This window comes from Hyla sarda, chromosome 5 (genome assembly GCF_029499605.1).
Source record: "Hyla sarda isolate aHylSar1 chromosome 5, aHylSar1.hap1, whole genome shotgun sequence".
Lineage (NCBI taxonomy): Eukaryota > Metazoa > Chordata > Amphibia > Anura > Hylidae > Hyla > Hyla sarda.
Window position 1 is genome coordinate 6,226,302 of NC_079193.1, and position 18,973 is coordinate 6,245,274.

Sequence of the window (18,973 nt, forward strand, 5' to 3'; positions counted from 1 at the left end):
ATAGGAAACATATGCTGCTCTGGACAGTTCCTAAAATGGACAGCGATGTCAGCAGAGAGCACTGTGCTCATGATGTCAGCAGAGAGCTCTGTGTTCTAAAAAGAAAATAATTTCCTCTGTAGTATTCAGCAGCTAATAAGTACTGGAAGGATTAAGATTTTTTTAATAAAAGTAATTTACATATCTGTTTAACTTTCTGGCACCAGGGGAAACTTAAAAACCCTGATTCTCACCTAGCCCCGGTCCCCATAGGTCTGCCGCTGATCCCGTTCTCCCCCATGTAGTCTGGTGTCTTTTGTCTCTTACGGGACCTTCCGGCTCAGCCAATCACTGGCTTGACACATGACATCACTGAGGCCACTGATTGGCTGAGCGGGAAAGGTTCTGGAACCAGTTGGTTATTGGGAGCGCAGAGAAAGAAGATACCAGGACCACATGGCGGAGAACGGGACCAGGGCTAGGTGAGTATCATTTTTTTTTTTTTTTTTTATGTTTCCCCCTGTCAGGCCCAAGGCCTGATTATGGAAACATACATGTGTTTTATAATTGTATCTGTGTATAAACTAAGACCTGGGGGTGAGGGTCATTCAGACTGTGTGTTTGTGTATTGCAGTCAATTGGGGTCTGTCTGCTCTTTTGAAGTCAAAGGCCCTTTGAAGCAGCAGGATGTAAGGGGTCTCTGGTCCCATATATGAGATAAGAGATGCCCCCACCTGGTGGGATCACATAGGAGGGGGGGGGGGGGATGAAGCTTTTCCCCTCCAGATAGGGCATGATAAGAACTGAGATACTGGTCAGGGGACAAGCTGACAAGACCATCCTAAGAACAGCTGGAACTCACTCTCATGGACTGCTAATATCATCATGCTGTAAGAACTTCATCTTTTGTTTTCTGAACTTGCCTTGCTAAACTCTTTCATATTTTTGTAACTGTATGTCATTTCTGTATATATATATATATATATATATATATATATATATATAGCATTGTGATACCTTTTATCAGATTAAAAGTTTAATTAATCAGCTCTGGTCTTTGATCTCTAAATATATGAGCTCACCTTTCTGAAGGCAGCTCTGGTGAAACACATTTATCTAAGGGTTAATTGGTGACTTGCTGGGACTTGTAGTGGATACCCAGAGGTCTGGTGGCCTTGCACCATCACACTCTCTCTAGCATCTTAGCTGGACCGATAGGGTGTGATCGTGACACCCCCGCAACCCTTTTATTTCTTAGAACAGTGTTTCCCAACCAGGATAGAGATGTAGGAGAGAAAAAAAAGACAGGGGGCGCTTCCTTCGTTTACGTATACAGTCTTGGTGTGATCCTCCACCCCACCTAAGTGATATACTCACCAGATCGGACAGCAACCTTGATCCCAGGTTTCCCGGGGTCACTGCTCACAGTAGGCTGGTGTGTGTATTGTTTTGGTAGGTTATGGCTGCCGCACTCTGAACGGGACTGGACCCTTGCGCAATGGCCAGTTTTGGCAAATCGTCGGTTAAAGAAAAAAAACTGTCTTAGGGTGCATTCACACCACATTTTGTACATACGGGTGCCGGATCCGGCGGGGGGAGGGGCAAACCGGCCGCTCCCGTACCCCGGCCGGATCAGCCCGTATGCGGTTTTGGACTGGACCTAAAACCGTAGTAAACTACGGTTTTAGGTCCGGTCAGGAAACCGCATACGGGTCAAAACTGAGCCGACCGGAGTCACCGTTTGACTCCGGTCGGGTCATTAATGTAAATGGAGTCACGGGCTGATCCGGCCGGGGTACAGGAGCGCCCGGTTTGCCCCTCCCCCAGTCGGCACCCGTATGTACAAAACGTGGTGTGAATGCACCCTTAGAGGCGCTGCACAGAAGTGGTCACTTCTGCGCAGCGCCTCTATGACAGTTTTTTTTTTCTATAACCCACGATTTCCCAACCAGGATGCCTCCAGCTGTTGCAAAACTACAACTCCCAGTATGCCCGGACAGCCTTTGGCTGTCCGGGCATGCTGGGAGTTGTAGTTTTGCAACAGCTGGAGGTCCCCTAATTTTAAAACACTGATTTAGAATTAGAAATTTTGCAAAATTTTCCCCGGGGGGCCATATTAATACATTACAATTCACAAAAAAATGTTATGCAATTGCGATATATATGATGCAGACGAATGGGTCGTCATGGCAACAGACTACAAACCATGCGTGCCCACCTTAGATAGGACGGTGCCCATAATAGCTACACGTGTAACACTTACTGGTGGAGAAGTAGATGTAGGCAAACAGGATGAAGTAGGTGGTGACCAGAGGAATCAGCTCAGCTATTCCAATCTCCTCCTTGAAATGGACATGGACGATGTTGTGCCCGCGGGTGGTGCAGTTGGTGCTGGGGTAGAGCTGGCGCAGACGGGTCCTCAGGCTGCTCACAAACCTGTCACAGAGAAGTTGGATCGGATTATCTGACCATACACAGGAGAAGGTTTGATACAGTGTATACAATTGTTTGAGATGACAATGGCAAATTTCTCGTGACCTACTTTGCGTCGTATCTGCGCAGCGCCAGTGTGATGGTGTAAGACACGATCCGCTTGCGATTGTACAGGCTGACGCCACTCTGCTTTCCGGGCACCCCGAACAGCAGGTCTGCAGAGAAGAGGAAAGTACTTGGATCCTCCTGCCACATACATGGACGGTCTTTAAAGGGGTTTTACCGAGGAAAACTTATTTTATTTTATTTTTTAATCAACTGGTGCCAGAAAGTTAAACAGATTTGTAAATCACTTCTATGAAAAAATCTTAATCCTTCCAGAACTTTTTAGGGGCTGTATACTACAGAGAAATAAAAAAAAAAAAGAAATGCATTTCCTGTGATGTCATGACCACAGTGCTCTCTGCTGACCATTTTAGGAACTGGAGAAAATACCCATAGCAAACATATGCTTCTCTGGACAGTTCCTAAAATGGACAGCAGAGGTCAGCAGAGAGCACTGTGGTCAGGACAACAGAGGAAATGCATTTCTTTTTTGGATTTCTCTGTAGTATACAGCCCCTAAAAAGTACTGGAAGGATTAAGATTTTCTTAATACAAGTGATTTACAAATCTGTTTAACTTTCTGGCACCAGTTGATTTAAAAAAAAAAAAAAAAAAAAAAGTTTTGAACGGGAGTACTCCACTGCACCAGCGTTCAGAACATTTTGTTCCGAAAGCTTGGAGCGGGTGGCAGGGGTCGTGATGTCATGGTCACGCCCCTCGTGATGTCCCACCACACCCCCCTCAATGCAAGTCTATGGGAGGGGGCGTGACAGCCGCCACGCCCCTCCCATACTTTCATGGGGGGGGGGGGGGTGGCAGTGATGTCACGAGGGTGTGTGGTAGTGATGTCACGACCCTGCAGCCAGCAACCAGCATTCTAAACGAACACTCGGTGCTGCACAGAGATTGCGGGGGTCCCAGCGCGGGACCCCTGTGATCAAACATCTTATCCCCTATCCTTTGGATAGCGGATAAGATGTTTAGGGGTGGAGTGCCCCTTTAAAAGGGCCAGTCTACTCTTATGTGCGGAGTTCTCCTACCTCGGAGGGTGGCAGACGTCTGCAGGGTCTTGGGTTCATGTTGCTGAATGGTCCGGATCAGGTCGGGGTCCTTGTTGAATTGTTCCCTGTTGTTCTGCCAGAAGTTGCCCGGGGACAGGAGGAGGCAGCCATGTTCTGGGAGTTTGTCTCGGAGTTTCTTCAGTCCCGGCAGAAGGTCGGTCACCTGCAGGCAGACATCTTCCAGGCTTTTCTCCTCACTGTTCCTGGTTGAAATACGTAATGCTTAAAGGGGTACTCCGGTAGGAAAAAAATGTTTTCAAATCAACAGGTGCCAGAGAGTTAAACAGATTTGTAAATTACTTCTAGATTATAAAAATCTTAATCCTTCCAGTACTTATCAGCTGCTGTATGCTCCACAGGAAGTTGTGTAGTTATTTCCAGTCTGACCACAGTGCTCTCTGCTGACAACTCTGTCCATATCAGGAACTGTCCAGAGTAGGAACAAATCCCCATAACAAATCTCTCCTGCTCTGGACAGTTCTTGACATGGAAAGAGGTGGCAGCAGAGAGCACTGTGGTCAGACTGGAAAGAACTACACAACTTCCTGTGGAGCATACAACGGCTGATAAGTACTATCTGGCACCAGTTGGTTTCAAACATTTTTCCCTCCGGAGTAATCCTTTAAGTCTTAGAATGTATGCACTGCTGTAAAGCTGAGGTTCTTTAGCTAGTACAGAACTACAATTCCCATCATGCCCTGGCAGACCTCCCATACACATTAGAGAAATGCTTCTCCTAACCCTCGACGCTCCAGGTGTTCTAAAAAGTCCCTGTGAGTGTATGCTGGGAGTTGTAGTTCTGAAGGGATTTCTGGGTAAATAATTCATAATAAAAACGTCCTCAACTTTATTTTCAGTTTTGTGTCAATTCCTCAGGTTTTTGCTCATTATCCAGGAGCTGAAAACCCCTCCTGATCTGACCCTGTTCACACAGATGAAGGTTACAAGCTGCTTGACCTTAAAGGGGTACTCTCCCTCTAGACATCTTGTCCCCTATATAAGGTGTCTGATCGCGGGGGTCACGACGCTGGAGTTCTCTGTGCTGCACCCGGCATTCGTTTAGAGCTTCGAGTTCAGTGCCGGAGGCTCGTGACGCCATGGCCATGCCCAAATCCTGACGTCACGCCCACGCCCACTCAATGCAAGTCTATGGGAGGGGGCGTGGCTTCCGCCACGCCCCCTCCCATAGACTTGCATTGAGGGGGCGTGGCCGTGACATCACGAGCCTCCTTCCCGCATCGCCAGTCATCCGGCCCGGAGCAAAGTTCGCTTTGTGCACTGGATGTCTGAGGTGCCGCAGCCAAGGTGGCAGGGGTCCCCAGCGGTGGGACCCCCGCAATCAGACTAGGGGATGAGATGTCTAGGGGCGGAGTACCCCTTTAAGAGATATTCCCATCTCAGCTTCAGGACGGAGATAAGAAGCTGATTGGATCCCCAGCGATCAGATTGTTTCCCCCTGTTCTATAACAAGGTCAGATGAGAACAACCCCTGAAACTGCAGTAACAAAAATGTCCTGGCTCTTACCTACGGTTATACATTGTAACAATCCAGCAGCTGTGCTAACAGGCCTACATAAGAAAGGCAAGCAAAGGTCTTAACAAAAAATATAATAATAATAATAATAATAATAATAAAAACAAATAAACGAGATTTGGAGATCTTGAAGTACAAAGTGTTTGCTGACGTTTCGAATGCAGATAAAGATGTGGGACGCACCGTTCTCTCAGCACATGGTTCCGGATCTCCTCCACCAATCCGAACACTCGGGAGAGAGGAGAACGAAAGACATCGACCGCCAGAAAGTCCTTATCCCACGGAGACACGACCCCCTTAACCAGAACCTGCTGGATGTAGGCGACAGGACGACCGAGATACTGCAGGGAAAAGAACAAGATGGAACATTCTACATCATCCAATACTAAGGGACTCCGTACTGCGCTACCATGTATGCTGGTGCCATCACATCAAGTACAGGATAAGTAATGTAAGTACACAGTGACCTCACCAGCAGAATAGTGAGTACAGCTCTGGAGTATAATACAGGATATAAGTCAGGATCAGTACAGGATAAGTAATGTAATGTATGTACACAGTGACCTCACCAGCAGAATAGTGAGTACAGCTCTGGAGTATAATACAGGATATAACTCAGGATCAGTACAGGATAAGTAATGTAATGTATGTACACAGTGACTTCACCAGCAGAATAGTGAGTACAGCTCTGGAGTATAATACAGGATATAGCAGGATCAGTACAGGATAAGTAATGTAATATATGTACACAGTGACCTCACCAGCAGAATAGTGAGTACAGCTCTAGAGTATAATGCAGGATATAACTCAGGATCAGTACAGGATAAGTAATGTATGTACACAGTGACCTCACCAGCAGAATAGTGAGTACAGCTCTGGGGTATAATACAGGATATAACTCAGGATCAGTACAGGATAAGTAATGTATGTACACAGTGACCTCACCAGCAGAATAGTGAGTACAGCTCTGGAGTATAATACAGGATATAACTCAGGATCAGTACAGGATAAGTAATGTAATGTATGTACACAGTGACCTCACCAGCAGAATAGTGAGTACAGCTCTGGGGTATAATACAGGATATAACTCAGGATCAGTACAGGATAAGTAATGTACTGTATGTACACAGTGACCTCACCAGTAGAATAGTGAGTGCAGCTCTGGAGTATAATACAGGATATAACTCAGGATCAGTACAGGATAAGTAATGTAATGTATGTACACAGTGACCTCACCAGCAGAATAGTGAGTACAGCTCTGGAGTATAATACAGGATATAACTCAGGATCAGTACAGGATAAGTAATGTATGTACACAGTGACCTCACCAGCAGAATAGTGAGTACAGCTCTGGAGTATAATACAGGATATAACTCAGGATCAGTACAGGATAAGTAATGTAATGTATGTACACAGTGACCTCACCAGCAGAATAGTGAGTACAGCTCTGGAGTATAATACAGGATATAACTCAGGATCAGTACAGGATAAGTAATGTAATGTATATACACAGTGACTGCACCAGCAGAATAGCGAGTACAGCTCTGGGGTATAATACAGGATCAGTACAGGATAAGTAATGTATGTACACAGTGACCTCACCAGCAGAATAGTGAGTACAGCTCTGGAGTATAATACAGGATATAACTCAGGATCAGTACAGGATAAGTAATGTAATGTATGTACACAGTGATCTCACCAGCAGAATAGTGAGTACAGCTCTGGAGTATAATACAGGATATAACTCAGGATCAGTACAGGATAAGTAATGTAATGTATGTGCACAGTGACCTCACCAGTAGAATAGTGAGTACAGCTCTGGAGTGCTGACCAATTAGTTGCGGGTGTGGTCGTGCTTCAGCTGTGCTGTGTGTCTGCTGTGTCTCCTGAGCTCCAGGGAATTACCATCTGTTCCACCTGGGGCCTGCTTCCTCCTCCCCAGGGAGGGAGTGGGTTTCCAGGCATGAGTGAGGGAGGCGAGGCCCAGGCTTCTGCTCCTCGGACTAGGCCGCAGGGGAGCAGTAGAAGCCAGCAAGCGGCCGGAACATCGGAGGATTTGGGGGTGAGGCGTTCCACCAGGAGTCGCAGCAATGCTGCTCCAACTCCCCCCACAGAGGCGAAAAACTCCAAGGTGGGATCCTCCTTGGGAAAGCTGGGTGCTGCCAGTGGAAAGCTGAGTTCGTCCGGAAGAAGGCAGAGTACTCACGGAGGTGAAGCCGACCTCAGTGAGGAAGGCTGGGGAGTGCTGAGGACCCGGGAGTCTATTTCCACCTATACCTCCCGGGTAAAAAGTCACCTCCGTGAGTATGAAGACGCCTGTAAGGCCATCAGGAGGCTCCGAGAGGAACTGCGCTGTGCCCGTGCTAGAGCCAAGGTTAGTCCTAAACGGAAAAAAACTGAGATCCAGTCAGAGATAAAAAGACTTATGGCTGACATGCAAGTTTTGGAGGAGAGGAGAGGAGAATTACTGGAGAAGAGTGGGCCATTTAAAGAAAAATTGGAAAATGAGGAGCGCTTCAGGGTGACAGAAGAAGAAAAAAATAAAAGGTTGATGGGGCTGCAACCTGAGAGCCAGGTGGATGATGTGGAGGAGATGGAGGAAGAACAACAGCCAGATCCACCTGGTGGCCTGCGGCAACAGCAGCAGGCCCCGTACAGTGGGCCCCCTGCACAGCAGCCAGCAGTATCACCTGCCGACTCGGGGGAGGACAGTGACAGCAGCTACCAGGGAGGGGCGCTAATGGCCCAGATCCGCATGCTGGAATCCCCAGTGTGTCCTCAGAACCTGGTGTTTGGAGATGAGCTCCCAAATGAGGCACCTGGGGGTAAGAAGAAAAAGAAGACCAAGCCAAAGCAGCAAGAAGTGGTGAGTTACATCTACACCCCCCTCCCTGTAAATCCTGAGTCGGCCGCAGGGTCAGCTCATTGTGCAAGCCCCGTTACCCAGCCCAGCCCGTGTTCTGTGGTGGACTCGGTGCAAAGGTGCGGGGAGAGTACAGATACTAAAAGGGCGCAGAGCTCCATGCCTGTTTGCAGTAGCAGGGATGGAGCAGAGAAGGCATCGGCCGCAAGGCCGTACAGTGAGGGCGGCCCAGCGGTGGGCATAGAGGTAGACTCCGGTGCTGTAGTTCGCTCCCCTGTGGGAGAGGGGAGTGACTCAGTGCCGGAGGTAGTCGTGGTGGCTAAGGGAAAAATAGATTCTCCCAAAAGTAGAAAAAAACTTTTGTTTTGCATTGGCGCCGCTGATCCAGATCAGCGGCGCCCAGGAGCTGGACATTCTAGTACGGATGAGGCGGAGGGTACCGGTAAAAACAGGGCTGGGGCCGCTAATAAACAGGCTAGGCAGGCTTCCCGGTCCTTGTATAAGGGACCGGTGACCTGTCCTGTGGTGATGGCTCCAGCCCTGGTACCCAGTGATGCTGATAGTACAAAATCTGCGCCAGAACGCACCGGTCCAGCCAGTATGAATGTGGAGGTTAATGTTGGAGTGACTGAGGGTGTGAATGAGGGGAATAATTCATCTGTTACTAAAAATCTGTCTGGGGCTTTGAATAGTGGTTTGGGCTGTAGCACGGGTGGAGGTATGGGGGGCACATCAGCTAAAATAGGGGTCAATGGTTTGGGTATGGATTATGTGGAGGAGGGTGGTGAAGGGGCACAGATTAGTGGTGGGAATGTAGGGCCTGGTCCAGTTGCACCCCCAGCGGTGGCAGCACCCGTCCGCAGCTACGCGAATGTCACCGCTGGGGGAAGGGGGGCAGCTTCCTCGTCCTCTGGCTCTGGGGAGAACAGTTTGCAGCAGCGTCTCCTGGGGGCCTTAAGGAGAGGGGAGAGATCGATCAATGTAGAGGGTAGGGAGGTTGATCTATCCTTCTGGATAGAGAGACATGGTCTTTCAGCCTTCCGAGAGGAAAGAGGGGGGGATAATGTGTGGTCCCTCCCTACAGCCGGGCCAGGTGGTCTCCGTAGGAATGTGGTCCGGCTGAGGTGGAGAGGCAGTGATACATGTCCTCCAAGATCTAAAGTTGTTGAGCTTCTGCTGAAGTTGGGCTTTAAGGCAGCTGACATCTATGCCTTGATACATCCTTATGGTACCCCTGAGTTCGATATCAGCTTTGTTCGGCCGGAGGGGCTTGAGCTCTTCTGGTCGAATTATGAGTTGGTAAAGAATGAGCCCGGCTGGCGAGACTTTGCCATTCAGGCAGTGTCTCGCCAAAATAATGTCAAGAAGGTGACCGTTTTAACCCGTAATGAATCGCTTTCTTGTATTGACATCATGACGTGGCTAGGTCGGTATGGAGAGGTGGTGGAGGTCCCAAAAAAGAACAGGGATGAATATGGCATCTGGTCAGGGGCCTGGACGTTTATGGTCAAGCTTAGGCGTTCAGGAAACACCGTTACCCATATACCATCTGCGACCTTCCTCGGAAGAGATCGTATCCAGATCTTCTACCAGGGTCAGCCGAAGCTCTGTCACAGATGTGGTGACCCCACACATTTTAGTGCCAATTGCACTGTGCAGAAGTGCACTCTGTGTGGGGAAATAGGTCATCTCGCTACATCTTGTGCAGAGATTAGGTGTCACCTGTGTGGTGACTTAGGTCACCCATTCAGTCGCTGCCCTCGTTCCTTTGTCAACGCGGTTGTTGCCCCGGTGGGAGTAAGCCGTGAGGTGGATTCTGCTGGGGGGATGGCTGTCGGGGATGAAGGGGTGCAGGGGCCAGGGAAGAAAAGTAAGCAGAAGACGCCTGCCCAACTGAGGCGTCTCGAGAAGCGTCAAAGGGACAGGGAGATTCAGGACTCACAGGAGCATCAACCAACTGGGGTGACTCCTGATCCTGTCCCTGCGGCCAGTCTTACTGCTGAGGCCCTGGGGGATAGTGAACTGGATGAGGAGACTGGAAGGATCCACAAAGAGGGGGATGCCGTCTCCTCACTGTCCTCCCATGGTGGGAGCGCGGATGAGGACAGTGGGGGATGGGCAGAAACAAAGCGGGGTACTCGGAAGAATAAGAAAAGGAGAGATGTCTTCTCCCACCTGCCAGATGCCAAAGGAAGGTACAACTGATCCCCCTCTGATTGATCTCTCCAACCGGTTCCGAGCCCTCCGCGACATTTCCTCTTCGGAGGAGGGGGTGGCTGGGGGTGAGGTTCCGGATGTTGCGGTGGGGCTCACAGGAGACGCCGAGTCCTCTCTCCCTGGGGAATCTATGTCTTCAGGGGGGGAGACAGGCCCAGAGTCAGGGGACGAGGAAAATGTATATAAAGGGAAAATGGACACATCTATTTCACTTAAAAGGGGTAAACCATCATCTGATGAGGAGGGTGGTGGGGTGGATGGGAAGGATGGTGGGAAAAAGAAAGCTGTCTAACTCAATCACCCTTGATGGCGGCACCCTCTCCGTTGACGCTGGCATCCATTAATGTTGCCAGCATAAAGTCAGATACGGCTCGATTTGCGGCCTATGATTTTTTTGCCCATATTAATGCTGATATTTTATTTTTGCAGGAGACCAGGCTAACAGATATGTCATCTATCTACAAGGCTAAAAGAGAGTGGAGGAATGGGCCCTCCTACTGGTCTCTTGGGGCCGAGCCGTATAGCGGAGTGGCGGTCCTTTTTACCGCAGCGGTAGAATGCCGACGGGTTATCGAGTTAGAAATGGGGAGGTGCCTGATCTTAGATGTCCTCATGAAGGGACAAGAACTTCGCCTTATTAACATCTACGGCCCACAGTCTAAGTGGGACCGGAAGTGTCTCTTTATGAGGATCAAGCCCTATCTTTTTACAAGTCGGCAGGTGGTCTTTGGAGGGGACTTTAATGCTGTCACGAGGCCCCAAGACAGGGGAGGTGCCAGAGACAAGCTGACTTATGATAGCGCCGCCCTTAATAGCATAGCGAGTGAGGCTCGCCTGGTGGATGTCCACATCCGGCACACCCCAGGCCACGTGGGATTCACCTATCATAGGGGTAGTTGTAGGTCTAGGATAGACAGGTTTTATTTAAAGGAGGAGGCCGTCTCTTCAGCAGTGTCTGTTGTTGAGGTGGAGTTTTCCGATCACTGTTTAATTTTGTTTTCTCTGAATGTCGCAGAGACCCCCCGGATGGGCAGAGGCTATTGGAAGCTGAATTCGTCTCTCTTGGAAGAAGCGGAGATAAGACAGTCCTTTGAGGATTTTCTTCAGAGCCAGGTACCATTACTGGGCCTTTGTAACAGTAAGTCAGAGTGGTGGGAGATCTTCAAGGAAAGGGTTGCGAGATTCTTCCGCCAGCTCTCGGGCCTCAGAAGCCTAAACAGGTACCGTTTGTACCAGGGCCTGAGGAAGAAACTTGAGCACCTTGTCTCGACTGGAGGTAGTCGTGACGATATCTCCAGAGTGAAGTCCTTGTTGATGAAGTGCCAGTATGACAGACACGCATCTTTGGTTTTTGAGAGGGATTACGGGAAGTACCGCTCGCCTGACCCTTACAGAAACTTCAAGATGTCAGTGAATAGTAAAATAGTCTCAGGACTGATTGATAGTACAGGATCCTTGAAAAGGTCCAGATCAGGGATCTTGGAGGTCGTCAGATCCTTCTACTCGCACCTCTTGGGAAGGAAGGATCTAGATCGAGATAAGGAGTCAGCTTTCTTGGCTGAAACCGTCCCTGAACCAGGAGTAGACCCCTCTCTTGACGTTTTGACAGAGATGATCCGGGAAGAGGAAGTCAGGATGGCTATTGATGGGCTTGCCCTCAAGAAGTCACCCGGTCCAGATGGCTTAACATCTGAGTTCTATAAGACCTTTAAGGACACTTTGGTTCCCCTCTTGACTGCGGTTTTTAATGAGTGTCTATCCTCGGGCACTCTGCCAAAGTCAATGAGGAGGTCAGCGCTGATCATCCTGTCAAAGGGTAAAGACCCGTTCCACATTGAGAATTGGCGTCCCATAGCGCTTCTCAATGTGGACCGAAAGATTCTGGCAAAAGTGCTGTTTAACCGGCTGGTGGAGTTTGCACCCCGGCTCCTTTCGGGGGCTCAGAATTGCTCTGTTCCGGGCCGCAGTACATTTAGTGCTGTGCTCAGTGTCCGAGAGGCTGTGGAGCAGGGTAGGGCTGGCCACTGGAAGGGGTACTTGCTGTCCTTGGATCAGGCAAAAGCGTTTGATCGGGTTAACCATGAGTACCTCTGGTCTGTTCTTCTGAGATATGGCCTGCCGGGGGGGTTTGTTGATTGGCTTAAGATCTTGTACGCAGGGGCAGAGAGTTTCCCGCTTGTGAATGGTTGGATTGGCCGCTCTTTTGAGGTTGGGTCTGGCGTCCGTCAGGGTTGTCCTTTGAGCCCGTTGCTGTACGTGTTTGCAGTTGATCCTTTCCTTAGGAGGATTGATTGTGGACCGTTGGCGGGGGTGAGAATGGACCTGGCGGTGCCGGATTTGGCTCTGAGGGCGGTAGCGTATGCTGATGATGTCACCGTGTTTGTCTCCTCACAAGAGGAAGGCCAATGGGTGATGTCAGAGGTGGACCGCTACTCGGAGGCATCCGGGTCCAAGATCAACCGGGATAAGTGCGAGAGTCTCTGGCTGGGAGGGGGAGATCCTAGTTTTGATCTCCCGGACGCCCTTCCAGGGCCCCAGGAATCTGCAAAAGTTCTCGGCATCGAATTTGGCCAAGGGGATTACCCCAAACAAAACTGGGACAGCAGGCTTAAGATCGCCGCTCAGAAGGTGGATCAGTGGAAGGGTTGGTCTTTGACCCTCCGGGAAAGGGTTAACCTGATCAAAACATTCCTGCTCCCTTTACTGATATATCTGGGCAGTGTATGCATGTTGCCAGAACCTCTTTGGACCCGGGTCTACAGTGTGTTCTTCCAGATGTTATGGGGGAACAGACTGAACCTAGTGAAGAGGGAGGTTACTTACCGTACAAGGAGACTAGGGGGGTTGTGTATGGTCAACCCCGTGGTATTCCTAGTGAATACCTTTCTTAAGACCAATATAGCAAACCTCTGGTCAGAGAGGGCTCCTCCGTGGGTATCCTCCTGTAGGGGATGGTTTCAGCCTTTCTTCCAGGAATGGGAGACAGGAGGGCAAGTGAAGGATCTTCGCACACCACACGGACATCTCCCGGCTTATGCTACCCCGGCTCTGAAGGTTATTCGTCGGTGGGGTCTGGGGATGGGGGAGATTAGGACTCTGTCGAGGAAATTCCTTGACAAGAGGGTCCTGTCTTCTCATTTCCAGAGGCCATTGGCGCTCAAGGACTGCCCAAGTCGGGATCTGGAGGTGGGTTTAGAGCTTTTGAATTCTATCAGGATCCCCTTGAAGTTTTGGGACTTGACTTGGCGCTGCTTCCATGGGAAACTGTGTGTGAGGGACAATCTGAAGTGCAGGAGCTCTGATGACCGGGGATGTCCCCGCGAAGAGTGTGGAGGCATGCTGGAAAGCATGGAGCATTTTCTGCTTCATTGTCCCTTTAACACAGAGGTTTACAACAGGGTGGGCGCTTCCATTGGTTGGCCTTGGCTGGCCAGTCTCTCCTATGCGGAATGGGCCTATGGGGCATTCAGAAACCTTGGAGGCTGGGACCGGTGCACTTTATTCCTAGTCAGCTCAGTGGTTAGGTACTACACGTGGAACGCACGGTGTTTAGTGTCGACGCAGCGTAAAATCCTCCCTGTGGATGGGGTGGTTAGGAACATTCTCGGTGACCTGGTGAAGGTGCGTTCTCTGGAGTACGAGAGGCTGGGTGCTGGCAGGGCCTCTCGTCTATGGAGGGGCTCTGCCTTTAAAGTGCCTTAGCCTGTTGTCTCCCCCTGGTGGTGGGCTGATGCTGGCACATTAGTCTTTTTGTTTTGAGCAGTTGGTTTATGGTAATATAGGGCTTGCAGGCGCTGAACTTGAGCTTTAGGGGTTTGTTGTTTGGCTTATAGTGTTATATGTATTTGTTATTGTATTTATTGTTGTAGTCTATTTGTATACTTATGTATTGTATATATTGTTAGTCTGTGTATATTTTATGTAATGTATATATTGTATATATTGTGTGATGCCACCTGGGGTTTGGGTTTAGTTTAGGTTGGGTGGTGGGTTAAAAAGGGGGGAGGGGGTTTGTATGGGACTTTTATATATACAGAAAATCCTGGACTGGTTCATGGACGTCTGGTAACATGTACTGGGGGCATGGGATGCGGGACCAGCTCAGGGCCAAAAAAAAAAAAAAAAAAAAAATAAAAAAAAGTGGTGTTATTTTGTTTGTGTTGGTTTTTATTATTTTGTATATATTATTATTGTTGTTGTTGTTATTCTTTTTGGTATATTACTGGTATTGGGTTTTTGGTATTGCAACTGGGCCAGGAAATTCACATTTAGTATTAGTGTATATTAGTGTATATAGTTTATTAGTATGGTATGGGTATTATGGGTATTATAGGAATATGTCTTTTGTAAATATTGTATATATTTGTTTGTGTGCAGGAATGAGTGTGGGGTGGACCGGTGTTGTATTTTATGCTATTATGTTGGTTTTATGATCATTATATTGATATGTTCTGTCGGATATGGTATGTTTATGTTTTGTAATTTTTTTTATTGTTATGTTTGAAATTTTAATAAAAGATCTACAGGATATAACTCAGGATCAGTACAGGATAAGTAATGTAATGTATGTACACAGTGACCTCACCAGCAGAATAGTGAGTACAGCTCTGGAGTATAATACAGGATATAACTCAGGATCAGTACAGGATAAGTAATGTATGTACACACACTACACTGTATCTGGCAGTGTCCTGTTATCCTGTGTGTATGGTTTGGCGGTACATAGTGTCAGGTGGCTGTGTTTGGGGAGGGCACTGTTGTGTCACTGTGTCAGACTTCTGCTCTCTATCTTGGTACTAAGGTCATTAATCAGATCTTTCCGGTGCAGATAACATCACAGCACGTGAACAGATAAGAGGAGAGAAGAGTCCAGGCCAAGGTCGCTCCTGGAATTATCTGATCCGTCTCATCTTATGTGGAGCAGTGGACAGGACACAGAGAACATGATCACTCCAGCACCATTATACTCCGTCCTGAACTCGCTGACCTCTCTGGGGACTGTGTATTCACCCTCAGGGCAAATATATGATGGGATGGGTTGTGTAGAGCAGTGTTTCCCAACCAGGGTGCCTCCAGCTGTTGCGAAACTACAACTCCCAGCATGTCCGGACAGCCAACGGCTGTAGGTACCCTGGTTGGGAAACACTGGTGTAGAAGAAGAGCTGCAAAGTATCCAACGGCTGTCTGGGCATGCTGGGAGTTGTAGTTTTGCAACAGCTGGAGGCACCCTGGTTGGGAAACACTGGTGTAGAAGAAGAGCTGCAAAGTGTCCACACCTATAGACCCCCATGTTTTTTCTTCTTTTATCCCCCCGTCAGCCGTGGGATCTTCTTGTTCAGTGGAGCGTTCTGTGTCTAGGGGGATAGTTGGGTGACAACCAATATGGCCTCCAGCACATGACCCCCACCCCTCCTAGACTGCTGAAGGGTAACTATCCATCATCCCATAACCAGAAGGAACCACTCACCCAGTCTGGGCGATCGCTGCGGTCGTCCGGGCTCCGTTCTGATGGGGGTGGAGAGTAATCCTTCACGGGGGTGATGTACTCCACGGGTCCGGTGCCAGGCAGAGGAAGCTTCAGGAGAGGAGAGCTGAGAAAAAAGAACAATATATACGAATAAAGACAGGAAATGACATCATCACTTCTACTGACCATAGGGAAGCCCCCGTACTCCTGAAGCCCCCGCCCCCCTAAAGCCCACGCCCCCCTAAAGCCCCCGCCCCCCTGAAGCCCCCGCCCCCCTAAAGCCCCCGCCCCCCTAAAGCCCCCGCCCTCCTGAAGCCCCCGCCCTCCTGAAGCCCCTGCCACCACCTGAAGCCCCCGCCCTCCTGAAGCCCCCGCCCTCCTGAAGCCCCTGCCTCCACCTGAAGCCCACGCCCTCCTGAAGCCCCTGCCTCCACCTGAAGCCCCCGCCCCCTAAAGCCCCCGCCCCCCTAAAAATGGTATTACACATCACCCCACATGTACTGATCACTAGGACTGTACAGTATTAGACATCACTCCACATGTACTGATCACTAGGACTGTACGGTATTAGACATCACCCCTCATGTACTGATCACTAGGACTGTACGGTATTACACATCACCCCACATGTACTGATCACTAGGACTGTACAGTATTAGACATCACTCCACATGTACTGATCACTAGGACTGTATGGTATTACACATCACCCCACATGTACTGATCACTAGGACTGTACAGTATTAGACATCACTCCACATGTACTGATCACTAGGACTGTACGGTATTACACATCACCCCACATGTACTGATCACTAGGACTGTACAGTATTAGACATCACCCCTCATGTACTGATCACTAGGACTGTACAGTATTAGACATCACCCCACATGTACTGATCACTAGGACTGTACAGTATTAGACATCACCCCTCATGTACTGATCACTAGGACTGTACGGTATTAGACATCACCCCTCATGTACTGATCACTAGGACTGTACGGTATTAGACATCACCCCTCATGTACTGATCACTAGGACTGTACGGTATTAGACATCACCCCACATGTACTGATCACTAGGACTGTACAGTATTAGACATCACTCCACATGTACTGATCACTAGGACTATATGGTATTAGACATCACCCCTCATGTACTGATCACTAGGACTATATGGTATTACACATCACCCCACATGTACTGATCACTAGGACTGTACAGTATTACACATCACCCCTCATGTACTGATCACTAGGACTATATGGTATTACACATCACCCCTCATGTACTGATCACTAGGACTGTATGGTATTAGACATCACTCATCATGTACTGATCACTGGGACTGTACAGTATTAGACATCACTCCACATGTACTGATCACTAGGACTGTACAGTATTAGACATCACCCCTCATGTACTGATCACTAGGACTGTACAGTATTACACATTGTACAGTATTACACATCACCCATCATGTACTGATCACTGGGACTGTACAGTATTAGACATCACTCCACATGTACTGATCACTAGGACTGTACAGTATTAGACATCACCCCACATGTACTGATCACTAGGACTGTACAGTATTAGACATCACCCCTCATGTACTGATCACTAGGACTGTACAGTATTAGACATCACCCCACATGTACTGATCACTAGGACTGTACAGTATTAGACATCACCCATCATGTACTGATCACTGGGACTGTACAGTATTAGACATCACTCCACATGTACTGATCACTAGGACTGTACGGTATTAGACATCACCCCTCATGTACTGATCACTAGGACTGTACGGTATTAGACATCACCCCACATGTACTGATCACTAGGACTGTACGGTATTAGACATCACTCCACATGTACTGATCACTAGGACTGTACGGTATTAGACATCACCCCTCATGTACTGATCACTAGGACTGTACGGTATTAGACATCACTCCACATGTACTGATCACTAGGACTGTATGGTATTAGACATCACCCCTCATGTACTGATCACTAGGACTGTACGGTATTAGACATCACTCCACATGTACTGATCACTAGGACTGTATGGTATTAGACATCACCCCACATGTACTGATCACTAGGACTGTACGGTATTAGACATCACTCCACATGTACTGATCACTAGGACTGTATGGTATTACACATCACCCCTCATGTACTGATCACTAGGACTGTATGGTATTAGACATCACTCCACATGTACTGATCACTAGGACTGTACGGTATTAGACATCACTCCACATGTACTGATCACTAGGACTGTACGGTATTAGACATCACTCCACATGTACTGATCACTAGGACTGTATGGTATTAGACATCACCCCACATGTACTGATCACTAGGACTGTACGGTATTAGACATCACTCCACATGTACTGATCACTAGGACTGTATGGTATTACACATCACTCCACATGTACTGATCACTAGGACTGTACAGTATTAGACATCACCCCACATGTACTGATCACTAGGACTGTACAGTATTAGACATCACCCCACATGTACTGATCACTAGGACTATATGGCATTACACATCACCCCTCATGTACTGATCACTAGGACTGTACGGTATTAGACATCACCCCACATGTACTGATCACTAGGACTGTACAGTATTACACATCACCCCTCATGTACTGATCACTAGGACTATATGGTATTACACATCACCCCACATGTACTGATCACTAGGACTGTACAGTATTACACATCACCCCTCATGTACTGATCACTAGGACTATATGGTATTACACATCACCCCTCATGTACTGATCACTAGGACTGTACAGTATTACACATCAACCATCATGTACTGATCACTGGGACTGTACAGTATTAGACATCACTCCACATGTACTGATCACTAGGACTGTACAGTATTAGACATCACCCCTCATGTACTGATCACTAGGACTGTACAGTATTAGACATCACCCCACATGTACTGATCACTAGGACTGTATGGTATTAGACATCACCCCACATGTACTGATCACTAGGACTGTACAGTATTAGACATCACTCCACATGTACTGATCACTAGGACTGTACGGTATTAGACATCACTCCACATGTACTGATCACTAGGACTATGGTATTAGACATCACCCCTCATGTACTGATCACTAGGACTGTACGGTATTAGACATCACCCCTCATGTACTGATCACTAGGACTGTACGGTATTAGACATCACTCCACATGTACTGATCACTAGGACTATATGGTATTAGACATCACCCCACATGTACTGATCACTAGGACTGTACGGTATTAG

At 48.3% G+C, this 18,973-nt stretch overlaps 1 protein-coding gene across 1 annotated transcript in view; it reads right to left on the reverse strand.

Moving 5' to 3' along the window:
• The window catches only part of SCAP (SREBF chaperone), a gene marked incomplete at its 5' end in the record, with an annotated part of 61,680 nt that overhangs the window by 27,038 nt on the left and 15,669 nt on the right, over positions 1-18,973 (reverse strand). The window contains 5 exon segments of the mRNA XM_056518753.1: positions 2,243-2,415; positions 2,522-2,627; positions 3,558-3,781; positions 5,296-5,453; positions 15,660-15,783. Of these exon segments, the coding sequence (XP_056374728.1) occupies positions 2,243-2,415; positions 2,522-2,627; positions 3,558-3,781; positions 5,296-5,453; positions 15,660-15,783 (785 nt within the window).